The following is a 19,610-nucleotide window of genomic DNA, read 5'->3' as shown; positions in this document are numbered from 1 at the left end:
CATCATCTTCATGTGCCTCCATGTCCTTGGCCCACAAAAATAGACGAGAAGACCATTTCCAGTATTAGTTTCACTCTGGTTTTTGTGTCCAGACCAGTTGCTACATTCCTGACCACCTGACCATTACATTGTCCTCCTCGATGGGGACTTGTTTTTCTGTTCAAACCTGTTTTTTTTCCCAACCTATCCCCTATTTCATCTAAACCACCCACGTGCCCATACACAATAGATATGTCAGCCAAACCCAGAATTGCAGTTAACAGTGGTCTTCTAGGGAGTGGTCTACTCAAAGGAGATGGCTAGCATGCAGAATAAATGGTAGAAAAACCTGTCTGGTGGTCTTCTTAAAGAGGAGGTCTTTTGGAAAGATTTCTTACAAAAGCAGTTGTTAGAAGAAAGAAGGATTGAGCATGTTCAATACCAACATGCCCAATCCTTTGTTATAGCCGGAGATAAGCCCCTGTCTGACTCCTCTCCCTTTTCCCAGTGAAAACACATGCACCCTCGGCTGAGCCGAGCATATCTGTGGGGAATTCGGGAGGAATAGCTGTTGGCCTAGAGTTAGAAACGTGTACATCGTCAGCACCTCCAATACTGAGCCTTGCTTCTGGACATCTTGGTGGTTTCAGATCTTCATAATAAGGTCACATCTTGCTGTACATATTACCTATGGTAAGATAAGCTTGGCTCAGCGATTACTGTTAGCGGCGCTACATCCGTTTTATGTCTGATAATGTGGCCGCATTATAGATATCTGAACCTAACTATCACCTGTTGTGGCCACCACCCAGAAAACAAAGATCTTCCCAGGAGATGAACAGTCTAATATTAATCATTATCGTGATCCACGTCCACATATAATGGAGGTTTATCATTTACACCCACAAATAAAATTATCCTGAGTAATAACTCTGTATTATACTCAGGAGCTTCATTTACAATTCTTATGGATGCCATTGGAAACCGTCAGCAAGCTTGTAAACAAAAACCCCCTCAGTTTAACTGAGCTCCTATAATTGTATAAGCAGTGAAATGTATGTACACAGTGACTCCACCAGCAGAATAGTGAGTGCAGCTCTGGAGTATAATACAGGATGTAACTCAGGATCATGTATGTACACAGTGACTCCACCAGCAGAATAGTGAGTGCAGCTCTGGAGTATAAGACAGGATGTGACTCAGGATCAGTACAGGATAAGTAATGTAATGTATGTGCACAGTGACTCCACCAGCAGAATAGTGAGTGCAGCTCTGGAGTATAATACAAGATGGAACTCAGGATCAGTACAGGATAAGTAATGTAATGTATGTATACAGTGACTCCACCAGCAGAATAGTGAGTGCAGCTCTAGAGTATGATACAGGATGTAACTCAGGATCAGTACAGGATAGGTAATGTATGTACACAGTGACTCCACCAGCAGAATAGTGAGGGCAGCTCTGGAGTATAAGACAGGATGTGACTCAGGATCAGTACAGGATAAGTAATGTAATGTATGTGCACAGTGACTCCACCAACAGAATAGTGAGTACAGCTCTGGAGTATAATACAGGATGTAACTCAGGATCATGTATGTACACAGTGACTCCACCAGCAGAATAGTGAGTGCAGCTCTGGAGTATAAGACAGGATGTGACTCAGGATCAGTACAGGATAAGTAATGTAATGTATGTGCACAGTGACTCCACCAACAGAATAGTGAGTACAGCTCTGGAGTATAATACAGGATGTAACTCAGGATCAGTACAGGATAAGTAATGTATGTACACAGTGAATGCACCAGCAGAATAGTGAGTGCAGCTCTGGAGTATAATACAGGATGTAACTCAGGATCAGTACAGGATAAGTAATGTATGTACACAGTGACTGGACCAGTAGAATAGTGAGTGCAGCTCTGGAGTATAATACAGGATGTAACTCAGGATCAGCACAGGATGAGTAATGTAATGTATGTACACAGTGAATCCACCAGGAGAATGGTGAGGGCAGCTCTGGAGCATAATACAGGATGTAACTCAGGATCAGTACAGGATAAGTAATGTATGTACACAGTGAATCCACCAACGGAATAGTGAGTGCAGCTCTGGAGTATAATACAGGATGGCACTCAGGATCAGTACAGGATAAGTAATGTATGTACACAGTGACTCCACCAGCAGAATAGTGAGTGCAGCTCTGGAGTATAATACAGGATGCAACTCAGAATCAGTACAGGATAAGTAATGTAATGTATGTACACAGTGACTGCACCAGCAGAATAGTGAGTGCAGCTCTGGAGTATAATACAGGATGTAACTCAGGATCAGTACAGGATAAGTAATGTATGTACACAGTGATTCCACCAGCAGAATAGTGAGTGCAGCTCTGGTGTATAATACAGGATGGAACTCAGGATCAGTACAGGATAAGTAATGTATGTACACAGTGACTCCACCAGCAGAATAGTGAGTGCAGCTCCGGAGTATAATACAGGATGTAACTCAGGATCAGTACAGGATAAGTAATGTATGTACACAGTGACTCCACCAGCAGAATAGTGAGGGCAGCTCTGGAGTATAATACAGGATGTAACTCAGGATCAGTACAGGATGAGTAATGTATGTATACAGTGACTGCACCAGCAGAATAGTGAGTGCAGTTCTGAGGATCAGTACAGGATAAGTGATATATGTGCACAGTGACTCCACCAGCAGAATAGTGAGTGCAGCTCTAGAGTATAATACAGGATGGAACTCAGGATCAGTACAGGATAAGTAATGTATGTACACAGTGACTGCACCAGCAGAATAGTGAGTGCAGCTCTGGAGTATAATACAGGATGTAACTCAGGTTCAGTACAGGATAAGTAATGTAATGTATGTACACAGTGACTGCACCAGCAGAATAGTGAGTGCAGCTCTGGAGTATAATATAGGATATAGCTCATCAGCTATCAGTCAGTGACTGATTACATTGAGGCATGACACAGGACATCTCTTTTTTAGCTAATAATGGAAGTACTTGATTGAGGGACTTCATTGTCCATATGTCCTGATAACGCATGCTGAGAGGTGAAGCCGACAACTCCTCTAAAACTGATTTCCCATATGAGACATGAGCCCACCGCAGAAGATAAGACTGAAGACCTGCCACCCAGTTATACCGTGGCATGCTTCATTAATTGCACAACAAACTGATGGCCCTCATGGGCCCTGTTGGGTCTGGCAAGACCTAGGACTTTAGGAGAACCTTGTCTGCTGATGTGCCAGTCCAACCCTGATCTTAACTCTTGACCTTTCCTTTTTTATTAACCCATTCTTTACCAGTCTGCAATCTCACTTGAAGTGTCCTCTATAATGTACCCTGGGCACCTGTGTCTTTATACTTGCCACTTTTCTCGAAGCTCAGTCCCTTTATTCTTTACCTGGCATTAATATACTTCTCATAATTGTTCCTGCCATACTCTAAAATAATGAGACTACTAGACGTTACATTTCATGGTCAGGATGCCTGGCACAGGGTGTACCTCTCTGCAAACCAAAACTAGTGCCAAGATAGAGGCAGTAAAGTCATCATCCATCATCGTGACTAGAAGGTAGTGAATAGTTGATGGCACACCCTTGCAAAGGATGCCATCTAGAGAGGGCATAGATCTAGAGATCCTGCTGGTGCACAATACTGCTAAAGAACTATACCTTGATACCCAACCCATGATGCTTACCGGGTGAAACAAGCTTAGATTTAGGACAAGGAAATGTTACCGGAAGTAAGGCTATTTCAGTGGAGTAACTTCTTGTGGAGACATCGCTTGTGTAGGGAGTTTACTGGCAATGCTCCCTGAGGAAAAAAAAGTATGCAAAACAACTCAACCTGTTTCTCTAGTGTCACCCATAGGTGACTCCCTTACAAGTCAACATCCATAACCAAAAATAAGATAGTTCCACACTAAAGGCCCCAATATATTTTACTGTGGAAGACTGTGAATCGTTTTCAAAGTTTGCCCTCTGCCTTGATGGACCCCGGTGAGTGAACGATCTGATCAGGCATATTTATAGGGCTCCTCCAGTTAGGACAAGCAATTCAAAGAGGTCGTCCACAGAATAGGTGATAAATGTATGATCATTGAGGCCCCCCAACGATCTCTAGAGCAGGAGTTGGAACCTGACTACATCAGTCACAAAGACATTGAATGGTGAGAGGCAAGTGCCAACACCCCTCCATTCAATCTCCTCTGGAACAGGGCTTAGGACCCCCATTCTAATGATTGCTGGGGATTCCAGAGATGGAATCTCCAGAGATCATACACCGATTGAAAAGCTTTCTACTGGTTTCGCTCTGTTTTAGTCCCATTAGGACTGGAATATAAACCTACTGGAAAAAATTACGAGTCACAATTGCCAGATCTTCGACCAAGAGATATCCAGCCACAGAGTGCAAAGTGGCCATAGGGAAGATGTCATATGGTGAGATGGAGGACCAGACTGAGGGTGCAGTGAGGAGAATGATCGTTCAGCCAACAACCCGATAACATTGGCCCAGCTACATGTGTATGGTGCCTAGGGATATATGTTATTTCAGTAGCAGAAGGGAGAGAAGACAGAACTGTGCCATTTATCCCCAAGGAATAAAGAACACGTCCAACCTGTCTGATCCTTCTTGCTCGTACACATTTGACTATAGGTAGATCCCATAGAAATCCTCGGGATCCGCCCGTCTAATGTGTGTCACCAGCCTGAGGCTATGTATGACCAGCGACTGGCCACCTGATGAGTAATTCTTAGATTTTTCGTTCTTCAAGGCACCAGACAAGCCATGGAGGTTGAAGGAACACTCCAGGCAAAGATGGTAGACTTATGTTAGGCCTACTGCAGAGCCTGAGCGGGTGGACCTTGACCGGGAATGCCAATGAGAGAATCCCTGTGTTATGCTCCAACCCCTTGGTCCTCCACTTGGCATAACGCTGTTTATATGAAGCCTACTAGATGCCAATCCTATTATTTTCTCCCGTCAGAGCCGACCATACACATATTAATGGGGGATCAGGATAATAACGGCCAAACAAATCAGTTATGTTATACACAGGGGTGGTCCACAGAGTCCAGTCCCAGCCGACAATTGGTATGCTTCTAGCAGATGAAACCTTACCCCACGGACCTTTCCTGCAATATATTGTGCCCGCTATCACCTGTCCTGCCCAAGACAATAATGGCAGGACTGTAAAAGGAAGCCTGCAACTGAGGGTGTAGCGTTATAAGGGTATTAATATCATGCTGCAGAGTAGACATTACATGACACTGCCTCTTCATCATCTTAAGACAACCCCGGCCTTATGTATACTCTAAGTCCAACTCCATTTCAGTAGCTTCATACACATAGTATAAGTATCACACCATTTCCCCACCGTGTAGTCAGTGTACTTTCCATGCTGGAGTACCTCAAGTTACCCAACAACTTCTTCCTGCCTTGCTGACCACCATATCATCATGTACAAATCTCCTTAGATAGCTATAGCTTTGTATTAGATCAAAGACCACAGAAATGTGCCGATTGCTCTGAGACAATCTTATGTCTTGCTGTTCCCCTCCACCCGCGATGCTGCAGCTGCATCCCCCTCTCCCACCTACTGTTTTACACAGAAACATTTCCATCCGATTGATTGCTCAGGGCACTTCTTCCACCTTTGCCTTGTTGATATCTCTATGTTGTGAAGATAATAGAGATAAGCTTTGCTATGGTTCTAGCTCACGTGGCTTATTTGGAACTTTGGCGCCGGTGGCCACGTCCTTTCTACACATGCATGCTCAGCGTAACAAGGGTGTACTTGTATGAGGAGGAACAGCTGTTGTATGTGTAAGGCAAGCTTAAAGAGGACCTTTCACCGCTCCTGACATGCCTGGCTTAATAGCTTCATGCGTTCCCCATGTAATAACAATTCTGGAACATCTATTCCTATGGCTCTATGTTGTGCCATTCCTTAGAATAGATGTTCCAGAATTGTTATTACATGGGGAACGCATGAAGCCATTAAACCAGGCATGTCAGGAGCGGTGAGAGGTCCTCTTTAAGCTTGCCTTACACATACAACAGCTGTTCCTCCTCATACAAGTACACCCTTGTTAATGCTGAGCATGCATGTGTAGAAAGGACAGAAAGGACGTGGCCACCGGCGCCAAAGTTCCAAATAAGCCTGACTGCGTACTGTGAACTGATCCTTAAGCTGGCCTTGCACATACAACAGCCGTTCCTCCTGACGGCCCCATACAAGTGCAGTTCAGTGTTAGGGGTGGTGTACACCCAGTGGTATCCTGCGCCCTTTACTAGAGCTGCCACAGACCTACATAACTTGTCCAATATATCCAGCAATTAAGCTATGGTCTGTGTATTTTTGGTTGCCATCACCGCAAGAACAATGTTTTAGGGGAATCTGTAACCAGACCCTCACCTATCAAAGCACTACTCTCAATATATCGGGTAGAGAGACTTTATGACTTTGGGCTCCAAAGCCGCAAACTGTGCACCCTCTGTACTTCATTCTGGACATCAGTGATGGTTAAGATCACAGACTTCACCAACTTCATCTTCTCACCTATATCTACGGCCTATCAGATAATTTTCATTGTCTTTTTATAGCAATTAGCCGAGAATTCCCTAGGTAGGTCAATGCCAATCTGCACTGCTTAAATCTATATACAATATGGACATCAGGCAGATCTAAAACATTCTGTAATATTCAGCGATACTTGACTTAAAAAACCTTAAAGTTTCTTTAACACATCATTTCCTGTATTCTTCACAGAGCCATCCGATGCTCCCATCAAGAAGAAACAAAGTGAGCCCCAGCAGCAGTCAGTGCCCCAGGAGGCTCCTCCATCAACTGTCCTAGTATCAAACAACTATGTGGCTCCTGCAAAAGAGACCAAGAAGGGGCCTTCGTATGCCGAAGCCAATGGCAGCAATGTTATCATCATAGAGCACAGCTCTCTGCTCCGAATGTCTGCTCCAGGGAATACCTTTAGCTCCGCCCCTGCTGATTCCCGTTGGTCAGCCCCTGCTGATTCTCATCGCTCCGCCCCCAAGGATTCCCGACGATCAATCCCTGCTGAGATCACCCATACAAACTCATCGGGATCTCCTCTGCCCAACTCTGCTGACTCTGCTATTCCTCCTGGAAGCCCTTTTCAGCTCCTCCGTTCACCAAGTCCACGTTCCCTGCTAGAGAGAGAAATAGAAGAGGTGAAGGAGAGAGAGAAGGAACTCCAGAGGCAGAGAAGTAGCATATATGGGAAAGATGACAGCGTTGTGGAGAACACTCAGAAAACACAAGAGATCAACTCCGACACCCAAAGCTTCTACCAACCAGGTGAGATCATGGAAGAAGGTCTAACTTCAAATGCTCTAATACAATGTTACTCAACACTAGTCCTCAGGGCCCACCTGCCGGTCATATTTTCAGGATTTCCTTAATATTGGGCAGGTGATGTAATTAATGTCTGTGCATCAGGACTTACCACAGGTATTTATTCTGTGGGATACTCTCAAATCATTATCGGCAGGTGGACCCTGAGCACTGGAGTTGAGGAACACTGCTCCAATAGGGAGTTCTGAGCTAGAGCAGCTAGGAAGATAATCCCTCACAGTGCAGGACCCAGGGCATGCAGACATTGTAGACGGAAGTCTTGATGGGATAATCCCTTTAATGTTCTTGTAGGTAGTAGTATCCATACAAGCATCAATAATACTTATTTATAGAAGGTTAGTTAACTTGTGATGTCCTGTCTTAAGGAGCATGATGTCACGTAGCGTGGTGGGGCAGGCTTCTCCAAATATTAACTTATGTACACATCACAGAGCTTTTATTCATAACCTATTTGAGGGAGGAGCATGGTTAGTATAATTATTCTAGTGTGCATATGCATCCATTACATCATGCTTCTAAACTGTGCCCTATTTTTTATTGTCCTCTTTAAATAAGAGAGGAGTTCCCTGCTGGAGACACCTCTCTATTAGGAGTTCTCAGCTTTGGAGGACCATCAACATCCAGACTATTCAATAGCCACTATGGCAATACCTGATTGTGGGTGGCCTCCATTCTACCAATAGTTGGGGGAGGGGGTATCAGAGGTGCCCTGGGACATTTAGAGATCTAAAATCAATCCTGTCCGATCCTTCTTGGTTGGAGATCATTGGGCAGGTACCATAGACATGAGATTGCTGTTGGCCCCCTATAAAAAAAATCTCATGCCCTGCTTTAGTTGATCTCCAACATAAGCACAAAAGATGCAGGAGCGCTCTAATACTGATCATGTTTTGGTACTGTGGTGCTTGATCTAGGTATTGGTAACTTTCCGCTTGACCCCTCCAACTACTTAACTAGCCCATGCCTCCCCCCAAGCCCCACAACCCGGACTTGACTAACCCCAATAAGACACGGACACTGTATTGGATTAAATCGGCAGCCATTTTTTATTTATTTACATAACATACATATAAATAACCCTTTGAATACCATAACCATAACTCATCAATCCAAAAAGGTGGAGGTCCTTGAAGCCCCAAGCGAAATAAGTTACCGCACCGTGTTGAGCCGTTTTGCCTCCAGCCGTTGAGCGCCAGCTCGGAGGCACCCCCCAAAATTCAGTCACAACCGACCGCCAACCATTGGAGTCCAGCCCCAACCGTGGAGCCCTCCCATCCTCCGCACCTGAGACTCTCTCCAACTTCAAGGACCTCCCACCGCCACGAACGCACAGGCTTGACCTCTTAAGCCAGCTCGTCCCTCCACACCCGTAAAAAAGTCTCGATGCCCTCCTGTAAGGCCAGACACCACATATCCAACCCCACCCTCCACCGAACGCACACCCCTCCACACCTTCCTCGGAACAATATCTGGACACACAGTCACGAGCCTCGGGAACAGCGCCCACAACCTAAGTAAGTCAAATTTTAAATCCCTCACTAATTCCCCGAAAAGGCCGCCCCCTAAATCGTTCCCACCTACATGCAGGACCAACACGTCCGGAGCCCTGTCCTGTTTGACGAACCTGTGGACCTCAGGCATTACCCCGCCCCACACCATTTCCCTAGGACCCAGCCATCTTACCACCGCTACCGAACGAGGAAACTGCTGACCATCTGGCCGAACCGCTGCCCGAATGGCTCCCCAGAAGATATATGAATCCAAACTAACGCTGGAACCGAACCTGCAATGAGAAAAAAAAAAAAAAACACACCAAGAAGCAACCCTGCTCGAGATACACCATCCCTCACAAAGAAAATATAAATACCAATTATTTTTTTTTTTTTATATAATCCAGCTTTCACATCTGCTCCGGACGGATATATAACCTAAACCGAATAGATTCCCATCTCCCGATTCTTTTTATCACTTTATCTCCCAACCCCCACCGAGCCACCTCCGTCGCAGCCCCAATTCTAAAGGAATGACTAGGGTAACCCGCTTGCCCTATGCCCAACTGAACCAGACACCTCCTGAAAACCGCTGTAAACTGAAAGAACCATCAGCATGTACGAACAAAGGAGCGACTTCCCCACGTACCTCCACTCCATACTCCCGCATACAATGAACCGGACACATTGAGCAACCCGGGATCCCAAACAACACTACCCTGCGCACTCTTCCTTCCATATCCGTTTTCGATCTCCTAATGAGAAACTCCACTCTATCTGAGAAAAGGTCCACATCGTCCCCAAACAACCCCCCCCCCTATTCTAATAACTGTCGGACAGACCAGTTCACCTAAACGCATGCCCCCAAAAACGGCAGCAAAAAAGTTAGCCGAAACAGCCGTATCTCCCACCCCGAACTACAAACCCTGCCCAACTGTTCCCCCAACCGCAGAAGCAAGGCAAACAAAGCCGGCCTCCTATCGTCTACCCCCGCCGGCAAACGACGCCAACCTTTCAACGCCCGTACAACTAAAAAAGACTTTGTGACATCCGTCAATTTCCTCAGCCTTAAACCAAAAGCCAACCCCGAAATCCAACTTTTCATTTTTGAGACCCTCCTCCCTACAGTGACCTATAAACAACAACAAGGTATCTCCAAATCATCATTCTCAACCTCCAACCTAAACCTCCAATCTTCCCAACACCGCTTTTAAGTATGTCTCCCACATACCGGGCGCCAATGATGACTGGATTAGCCCCGCTACAGTGCCTCCAGAAGTTCCTATAGGCAACTCGGGCAGCCCAGCCCAACCTCCTCTGCCTCTGGAGCTAAGCTTCCGGAAACGCTCCCACTGTGAACGAGAGAAAGCATCAGCAATACAGTTGTCGACCCCAGCCTCTGTAACAGCCACACCACTAATGGTGACAAGGCCGGCAACCCATTGATTGCCAGAACCACTCCCAAATTGTCACAGTGGAAACGAACCTTCTTATTTCTGAAAATCTCCCCCCCACAACATTACAGCCACTACAATCGGGAAGAGTACCAATAAGGCCAAGTTCCTCACCCAACCTATCCTTACCCAGCTCTCAGGCCAACCACCCGCACACCACTGACCCCCGCAGTAAACACCATAGCCACCTCCCTCCGCCACATCGGAAAAAAGCTCGAAATCAAACGAATCCACTACATCCCCCATAAACAGCGAACGACCATTATAACTCTCCAAAAATGCACGTCAAACCTGCAAATCCACCCTCAATTCTCTACCTAACCTAATATAATGATGCGGTGCCGCTATACCCGCCCCCGCCAACCTCCTACTAAAAATCCTTCCCATGGGCATAATCCGACATGCAAAAATTAAGTTTTCCCAGAAGGACTGGAGCTCGTGCAACTTAATCTTCCGCAACAGCCGCGCCCTTGCAACTTCCCCTTTTAAATCCTCCAGCTTATCCAGGGGGAGCCTGCATTCCATCCGCACCGAATCAATTACTATTCCTAGAAAACTCAATTCCGTTGTCGGTCCCACCGTCTTTTCTGCCGCCAGGGGAACTCCAAGCGAATCAAACAGCACTCCCAGAGTATGCAGCAACAAAGAACAAACGCGCAAATCCAGGGGGCAAATAGACAGGAAATCATCCAAATTGTGAATGATAGATTCACATCCAGACGAGTCCATTACTGCCTATTCCAGAAATCAGATAAACGTCTCAAAATATGCGCATTACAAGGAACAACCCATCGTCAAACAACGATCCACGTAAAAACCCCCGTCCCAAAAACAGCCCAACAATTGCAAACTATCCAGATGCACTGTCAATAACCTGAACACTGCCTCAATATCCGTTTTCCCCATTAACACCCCTTCCCAAAACTTCTTAACCCACTCAACTGCCGCATTAAATGAGGTATCGACTACCGAATATAAGGCTGGATCAATACCATCATTGACCGACGATCCCTTCGGAAAAGACAGATGATGAATAAGGTGAAACCTTTTTTGGAACCACCCCCAATGGTGACAAACACAAATCCACCAGTGGTGGTTCCACAGAAGTGGCCAGCCATCCTTCCTAACTTAACCTCTATTTCCAATTTTTTCGTAACTACACCTTGGTGTTCCATTGCCGACCGAAAATTCTTTTTAACTAACACCGCCCCCGATGGAACAAACGGAATCCGAAAACCCTTCCTGTAACAAATCTGCGACCTTCTCGTCGGGGTAGCTATTGAAAAACGGTTCCATCCTTTCCAGACAGACTAGCGTCTCCCCCTTTGCTATTACCGTCGCCGCTTCTCTGCCTGCCTCCCTTGAAGCACCACGTGGCTCCATGGGACCCACCACAAGTGGACCACTGGTGTTTGAACTTGCACTTGGCTCCAAATTTGCACCCCCCTTCATTAAATAGAAAGCACAATCCCTTTGCGGATGCTGCCGCAAAACCAGATTGCCCCCCGCCTCCTGATTCCCCCCGAAAGGACTGACCTGCCCTAACTGGCGCCGTCATGTTCGACCACAAAGCGATGTCTTTGTGATCCCATCTAATATTCGGGCGAACTGCCTTCCGCTGTCTAAACTGCTCATCATACCGCAGCCATGCTAGTCCCCCATATACCCGGTTAGCCTTGCCAATGGCGTCTAAATAACAAAAAAGCGCCGAGCAACACTCTGGCGATTTTTCTCCCATCACGCTTGCTAATATCGCGAACGCCTGTAACAAATTCAGAAACGTCTGCAGTATAAAGCGGTGCCTACGCTTTTTTTTGTCTTCTTTCTTCCCTCCATCCTTCCTTGCTCTGTCCAGGTTGAACTTTTCCAAGGGTAGAAGGGAAGATATATCTAAATACTCCCCTTTCCAAATCCGCTCCCTCACCTCCTGTTTTAAATGCGCCCCAACGGACCTTCAAAACAAACATAGACTTCTCCCTTTGCTTTATCATCTACCCGTACCGCTCCCTCCTCTACCAAACCCCCCCGCCTGCGTTTGAACAGATGCCGTGTCCCCTGGACCCTGAACCCCCGGACCCACTAGGGCTTCCCCCTACTCCCAACGCTGGTAATGGGGTGGCCCCCCCCCCCTATGCTCCAATTCGCCAACAATCCCGCTAAACCCCCCAGCAACTGCCCTAATCTTCTACTCAACCCCCCCACTAGTCAAACTAGCCACCAACTGAACTAAAGGTCCCCAAAGCATCTCACCTGACTGCCTGGGTGCTGTGACCCCATCAGCCGTAGATCCTGCCTCCTGATGTCCGGTCCTCGGCGCTGATCCAGGCGAAGCGAAATGTAATGGATGTCCCCTGGCTGGGATACAACCAGGGACGTGGAAACCCGGGTCTTCACTCACTGCCTCAGAGGAGGCGGAGCCCGCCATCTCCTGCTGTAAAGAAGCTGAGGGCCTGCTGCCTCCTGCCACGTGGCCTGCCACAGCCCCGTTCCCTCCATCATATTGGTCGCGACGAGGGGTCCCTTCCTCACCACATTCCTGGAGGGGGCCCACCGTTCCTCCTCCTGATCCCCTGCCGGCCTCTCCGCTGGAAGACCTGACATGGCCTGCGTGTGGGCTCCTCCTACTGCCCGGATTCCTTCCACGCCTGGGCGCGCGGGCTGCAGGCGCGAAGAGCTCCGTCTGCGGCGCTGAGCCTGAGGCTGGGACAACTCTGGACTGAGGCGCGCGGGGGCGGGCGGGCCCGCCACAGCCGTAATGAAGGTGGCCGATCCGAGGTAGATGCCTCAGCCTCCCCCTTAGCAACAGTTGGATCTGCTCCTGCAGCCAGCCGTCTCCACGTACCGCTGCTGCCGCCCTCAGCTCTCCTGACATTGCCTCCAGCTCCATCACAGGAAGTGCCTTGTAACAACGCTGCTATCCCCTCACGTTTTCAAGCAAAATGGCTCCTTTCTTCTCCAACTACAGCTATTTAACCCCCTAATTCCCTTCCCTTAACTTGAATTACCCAATCACCACCCTCGTCGGTCTCCCTTAAACCAACCCCCCGTCATGATAGCCTGCCCTAAAGGCTGCCGCCCCCCAGTCCGGCCATTACTATAGATTGTCTTCCTCGGCAGTCAGGGATGAGTTTGGGATAATCAGTGACAATCGTTCTGGGTGGTTTGAATGTGACACTTTCCTCAAATGAATCATAATCCAAGATCAGGACCCCATAAAATACTGATTTTTGTATAATTTGCAGCAAGAAATTGCCATCACAGTGAAGGGTGCATACAGTTTAATATTAGGTGGAGTGTTTGCTGAATTTAGTTGTGCAACCAGGGAGGAGGGGATGTTATTGTACAGGTTACTGACTCAACTGCATGACCCATGTTCTCTGTTTCAGAGCGTCCAAACTGGAGGAGGCTAGAGGTTAACTGGCCGCCGAACAAAGAGGCTGAAATGAATGGACAACAGCAGGTAATGGAGGCCAGGGCAATGTAGACATATGATGGGGCAGAAGAGCCATTCTTAGGGTCTTAAAATATCAGAGGCCTGGGCCCAGTACATTGTGTTACCCTCTAAGGCAAGCCCCTTGGTATACCATGCTTCTCATCTCATGCATTGTATTGAATCTCTATGGTTGGCCTTTGTACTCTATATAAAATTCAGAGGATGTCAAGGATGTTGTCTCTCTTCTTGTGACCCATTGTGCATTAAAGACTGATCCAGCGGTTCCAACGCCAGGGATTTAATCATATGGCTGGTAGTCTAGTGGCTTAAAGAGGTTGCCCATCTCACACATTGGTGACATATCGTGGCTAAGTGAATGGAGGAGCACAGCACAAGCGTGGCCACCTCTCCATTCACCTCTACGGGATTTCTGGAAATAGCCGAGCCGACGTTTGGCTATTTTTAAGCACCCCTATAGAAGTGAATGGAGGAGCACAGCACAAGCGTGGCCACTTCTCAGTTCATCTCCAAGGGATTTCTGGAAATAATCGAGCAGGCGTTTGGCTATTTTTGGCAGTCCCATAGAAGTGAATGGAGGGTGACCATGCTTGAGGTGGGACCCACACCTATCTGACATTGGCGACATATCCTACCGATATGCCACCAATGTGTGAGATGAGCCAACACCTCGAACAAATTATATCTTTGGTGAAGTGGTTCCTGGTGAGATCTTTGATGGGTCTCTAGATCTTTACTGGTTTAGTAAAAACAGCCCTGGCGTCTAGTGAGCTAATAAGCAACATCCACGGTGTGTTTCGGGTCATAACTGAATATTGTTGTAGTGTAGCAGGTTACTGAATAATACCCTTCAGGTCTAGTGGGTTACTAATAGTACCCCTGGTGTCTACTGGGTTATTATAAATCTCCCTAGTATCTAATGGGCTATTAATAATATCCCTAGCGACTAGAGCATTACTAATAAATCCACTGAGTAGAAGGTTGTTAGAATCCCTTTTGTTTGGCGGTCATTTATAAAATTCTTTGTGTCTACTGAATTATTACTAACATCCCTGGTGTATACTGAGTTATTACTATTATCCCTGTTGTCTAGTGATTTATTACTGATATCCCTGGAATCGGGTGAGTTATTATTAATATCCCCAGTGTCTACTGAATTATTACTAATATCCCTGGTGTCTACTGAATTATTACTAATATCCCTGGTGTCTACTGAATTATTACTAATATCCCTGGTGTCTACTGGGTTATTACTAATATCCCTGGTGTCTACTGGGTTATTACTAATATCCCTGGTGTCTACTGGGTTATTACTAATATCCCTGGTGTCCACTGGGTTATTACTAATATCCCTGGTGTCTACTGGGTTATTACTAATATCCCTGGTGTCTACTGGGTTATTACTAATATCCCTGGTGTCTACTGGGTTATTACTAATATCCCTGGTGTCTACTGGGTTATTACTAATGTCCCTGGTGTCTACTGGGTTATTACTAACATCCCTGGTGTCTACTGGGTTTTTACTAACATCCCTGGTGTCTACTGGGTTATTACTAACATCCCTGGTGTCTACTGGGTTATTACTAATATCCCTGGTGTCTACTGGGTTATTACTAATATCCCTGGTGTCTACTGGGTTATTACTAACATCCCTGGTGTCTACTGGGTTATTACTAACATCCCTGGTGTAAACTGAGTTATTACTAACATCACTGGTGTATACTGAGTTATTCCTAACATCCCTGGTGTCTACTGAGTTATTACTAATATCCCTGGTGTAAACTGAGTTATTACTAACATCCCTGGTGTCTACTGAGTTATTACTAATATCCCTGGTGTCTACTGGGTTATTACTAATATCCCTGGTGTCTACTGGGTTATTACTAATATCCCTGGTGTCTACTGGGTTATTACTAATATCCCTGGTGTCTACTGAGTTATTACTAACATCCCTGGTGTAAACTGAGTTATTACTAACATCCCTGGTGTAAACTGAGTTATTACTAACATCCCTGGTGTCTACTGAGTTATTACTAATATTCCTGGTGTCTACTGGGTTATTACTAATATTCCTGGTGTCTACTGGGTTATTACTAATATTCCTGGTGTCTACTGGGTTATTACTAATATCCCTGGTGTCTACTGGGTTATTACTAACAGCCCTGGTGTCTACTGGGTTATTACTAACATCCCTGGTGTCTACTGGGTTATTACTAACATCCCTGGTGTATACTGAGTTATTACTAACATCTCTGGTGTAAACTGAGTTATTACTAACATCCCCGGTGTCTACTGGGTTATTACTAACATCCCTGGTGTCTACTGGGCTATTACTAATATCCCTGGTGTATACTGAGTTATTACTAACATCCCTGGTGTCTACTGAGTTATTACTAATATCCCTGGTGTCTACTGGGTTATTACTAATATCCCTGGTGTCTACTGAGTTATTACTAACATCCCTGGTGTCTACTGGGTTATTACTAATATCCCTGGTGTCTACTGAGTTATTACTAACATCCCTGGTGTCTACTGGGTTATTACTAATATCCCTGGTGTTTACTGGGTTATTACTAATATCCCTTGTGTCTACTGGGTTATTACTAATATCCCTGGTGTCTACTGAGTTATTACTAATATCCCTGGTGTCTACTGGGTTATTTCTAACATCCCTGGTGTCTACTGGGTTATTACTAATATCCCTGGTGTCTACTGGGTTATTTCTAACATCCCTGGTGTCTACTGGGTTATTACTAACATCCCTGGTGTAAACTGAGTTATTACTAACATCCCTGGTGTCTACTGAGTTATTACTAACATCCCTGGTGTCTACTGAGTTATTACTAATATCCCTGGTGTCTACTGGGTTATTACTAATATCCCTGGTGTCTACTGGGTTATTACTAATATCCCTGGTGTCTACTGGGTTATTACTAACAGCCCTGGTGTCTACTGGGTTATTACTAACATCCCTGGTGTCTACTGGGTTATTACTAATATCCCTGGTGTCTACTGGGTTATTACTAATATCCCTGGTGTCTACTGGGTTATTACTAATATCCCTGGTGTCTACTGGGTTATTACTAACAGCCCTGGTGTCTACTGGGTTATTACTAACATCCCTGGTGTCTACTGGGTTATTACTAACAGCCCTGGTCTCTACTGCGTTATTACTAACATCCCTGGTTTCTACTGGGTTATTACTAACATCCCTGGTGTCTACTGGGTTATTACTAACATCCCTGGTGTATACTGAGTTATTACTAACATCTCTGGTGTAAACTGAGTTATTACTAACATCCCTGGTGTCTACTGGGTTATTACTAACATCCCTGGTGTCTACTGGGTTATTACTAATATCCCTGGTGTATACTGAGTTATTACTAACAGCCCTGGTCTCTACTGCGCTATTACTAACATCCCTGGTTTCTACTGGGTTATTACTAATATCCCTGGTGTCTACTGAGTTATTACTAACATCCCTGGTGTCTACTGGGTTATTACTAATATCCCTGGTGTCTACTGCGTTATTACTAACATCCCTGGTGTCTACTGGGTTATTACTAACATCCCTGGTGTCTACTGGGTTATTACTAACATCCCTGGTGTATACTGAGTTATTACTAACATCCCTGGTGTAAACTGAGTTATTATTAACATCCCTGGTGTCTACTGAGTTATTACTAACATCCCTGGTGTCTACTGAGTTATTACTAATATCCCTGGTGTCTACTGGGTTATTACTAACATCCCTGGTGTATACTGAGTTATTACTAACATCCCTGGTGTAAACTGAGTTATTACTAACATCCCTGGTGTCTACTGAGTTATTACTAATATCCCTGGGGTCTACTGGGTTATTACTAATATCCCTGGTGTCTACTGGGTTATTACTAATATCCCTGGTGTCTACTGGGTTATTACTAACAGCCCTGGTGTCTACTGGGTTATTACTAACATCCCTGGTGTCTACTGGGTTATTACTAACATCCCTGGTGTATACTGAGTTATTACTAACATCCTTGGTGTCTACTGAGTTATTACTAATATCCCTGGTGTCTACTGGGTTATTACTAATATCCCTGGTGTCTACTGAGTTATTACTAACATCCCTGGTGTCTACTGGGTTATTACTAACATCCCTGGTGTCTACTGGGTTATTACTAACAGCCCTGGTGTCTACTGGGTTATTACTAACATCCCTGGTGTCTACTGGGTTATTACTAACAGCCCTGGAGGTACCACTTGGAATCGAAATCGAGTTCGGGAAAAGGTTTTTAACAGTAGATATAAATTTTTGAAGTTATTACCCAAAGTCTCGCAAAATCTCATCTGAGCCAATACATTCTAATACTGTACGGAGCAATCGCTCCATACAGTATTCAAACGAAGTCGATTCGCTCATCCAAATTATTAATAATATCCCTGGTGTCTAGTGGCTTGCTAATTATGTTTCTGGTTTCTATTGGTCTAGTAAATACTAGCATTGAAGGGGTTGTGCCATAAACTACTTTTCACTGTAAAGTTTATTTTCATCAAGTTCTCTAGCTCCCATTCCTCCTTGGATTTTTTTTACAAATTTTTCAAATTTACCTCATTTGCCGTTTTCTCTTATCCCCCATGCTTGAATCCTACTTCCTGGTTTGACATGTCCAATCATACCTGTAATGCAGGACGTATTACAAGGCTCCACTACAGGATGTAACCAACAGCAACTGAAATAGAAACTGATTTGCCACAGGGTGCAATGATAGGCTAATAACTTAGAATAAGGCAGATTTGATAAATGGCGGTATTTGGGGAATATCTGTTGGGCGGGATACATTTTTTAGTGGCACAACCCCTTTAATAATGATGAACCTGATGTTTAGTGACATAATAATATTAATATTCCTGGTTTGGCGAGACCCATGGGACCAGACCCTGAGTATCAGAGCCTAGTGATGTCACTAGTAGTATAGATATTTGTTCTATTTCATGAGGGGTATTATGACATATTCATTATAAGTATTTTATGTTTCCTCTGTCAGGTTTTGAACAGTCCACGTAACCGGCGGCAGCGCAGCGCTCTCATCCAGAGCTGGGAATCTGGAAACCCCAATCCCAAGGATGATGAATAAGGAGAGGTTGGGAGAGGACTTAGTAAACAAAACTTGGGATATGTGGATGATACTTCCTTACCTCTCCTCTTACACATGGGATATCAGACTGCCGTCCTCCTCCTCAACTCCCATTTTAGTGCTTCAGATGTCACCATAACAACTGACTGTGCCTCCTGCATCACATGATCAGTATCTAATCTGCCAATCAAGCTTTTGTAACCTGTAAAAAATTATTTGTAATAAATGACAGAAAAATTTCAATGTTCTGCATATGTTCTAGGTAACAGGAAATACTGTATACAGGACCATGCATACTTGTTAGACATTGCTGGGACCTCCAGAGCTGTAATTTGTGAAGAAACCTGGCAGTAAGAGTTCAGTTTTCCTACAGTGCCCCACAGGGGGAATTAAACATTACACAGGGTCCATCAAAATCAAGTAGTTGCCTGCTTTACATGGGCATGAGGTCTACAGCATCTCCATGGGGTTCAGATCACTACTTTTCTTGAATTTTGTGTGTTGAACCACGCTCGTACAATCCACCCACAGAGTCCACTTAAGGACAAATAACTGGATATTCTCCATGATTTTCTGGTAGAAAGCAGAACTCATGGTTCCTAGATGGTTAGTTGTCCAGGTCCTGAGATGGCAAAGAATCACAACAACATCACACTAAAAGCACTGGCATGGTATTCATATTATGGAGGAGTATTGAT

At 45.3% G+C, this 19,610-nt stretch overlaps 1 protein-coding gene across 11 annotated transcripts in view; it reads left to right on the top strand.

Annotated features, from left to right (window-relative positions):
• Positions 1-19,155, top strand: part of MISP3 (MISP family member 3) — a 33,319-nt gene extending 14,164 nt beyond the window's left edge. For 10 of the 11 annotated variants that reach the window (XM_040415086.1, XM_040415083.1, XM_040415085.1 and 7 more), the window contains 3 exons: positions 6,777-7,340; positions 13,728-13,801; positions 18,823-19,155. In XM_040415086.1, coding sequence (XP_040271020.1) covers positions 6,777-7,340; positions 13,728-13,801; positions 18,823-18,912 — 728 coding nt within the window. In that variant the 3' untranslated portion in view covers positions 18,913-19,155. Of the gene's footprint in view, positions 1-6,776; positions 7,341-13,727; positions 13,802-14,885; positions 14,915-18,822 lie in introns of all 11 variants that reach the window. The other variant, XM_040415082.1, reaches the window with a different exon arrangement.
• The last annotated feature ends 455 nt before the right edge of the window (positions 19,156-19,610 follow it).

This window comes from Bufo bufo, chromosome 1 (assembly GCF_905171765.1).
Source record: "Bufo bufo chromosome 1, aBufBuf1.1, whole genome shotgun sequence".
Lineage (NCBI taxonomy): Eukaryota > Metazoa > Chordata > Amphibia > Anura > Bufonidae > Bufo > Bufo bufo.
This window is presented reverse-complemented; position numbering and strand designations above follow the sequence as displayed.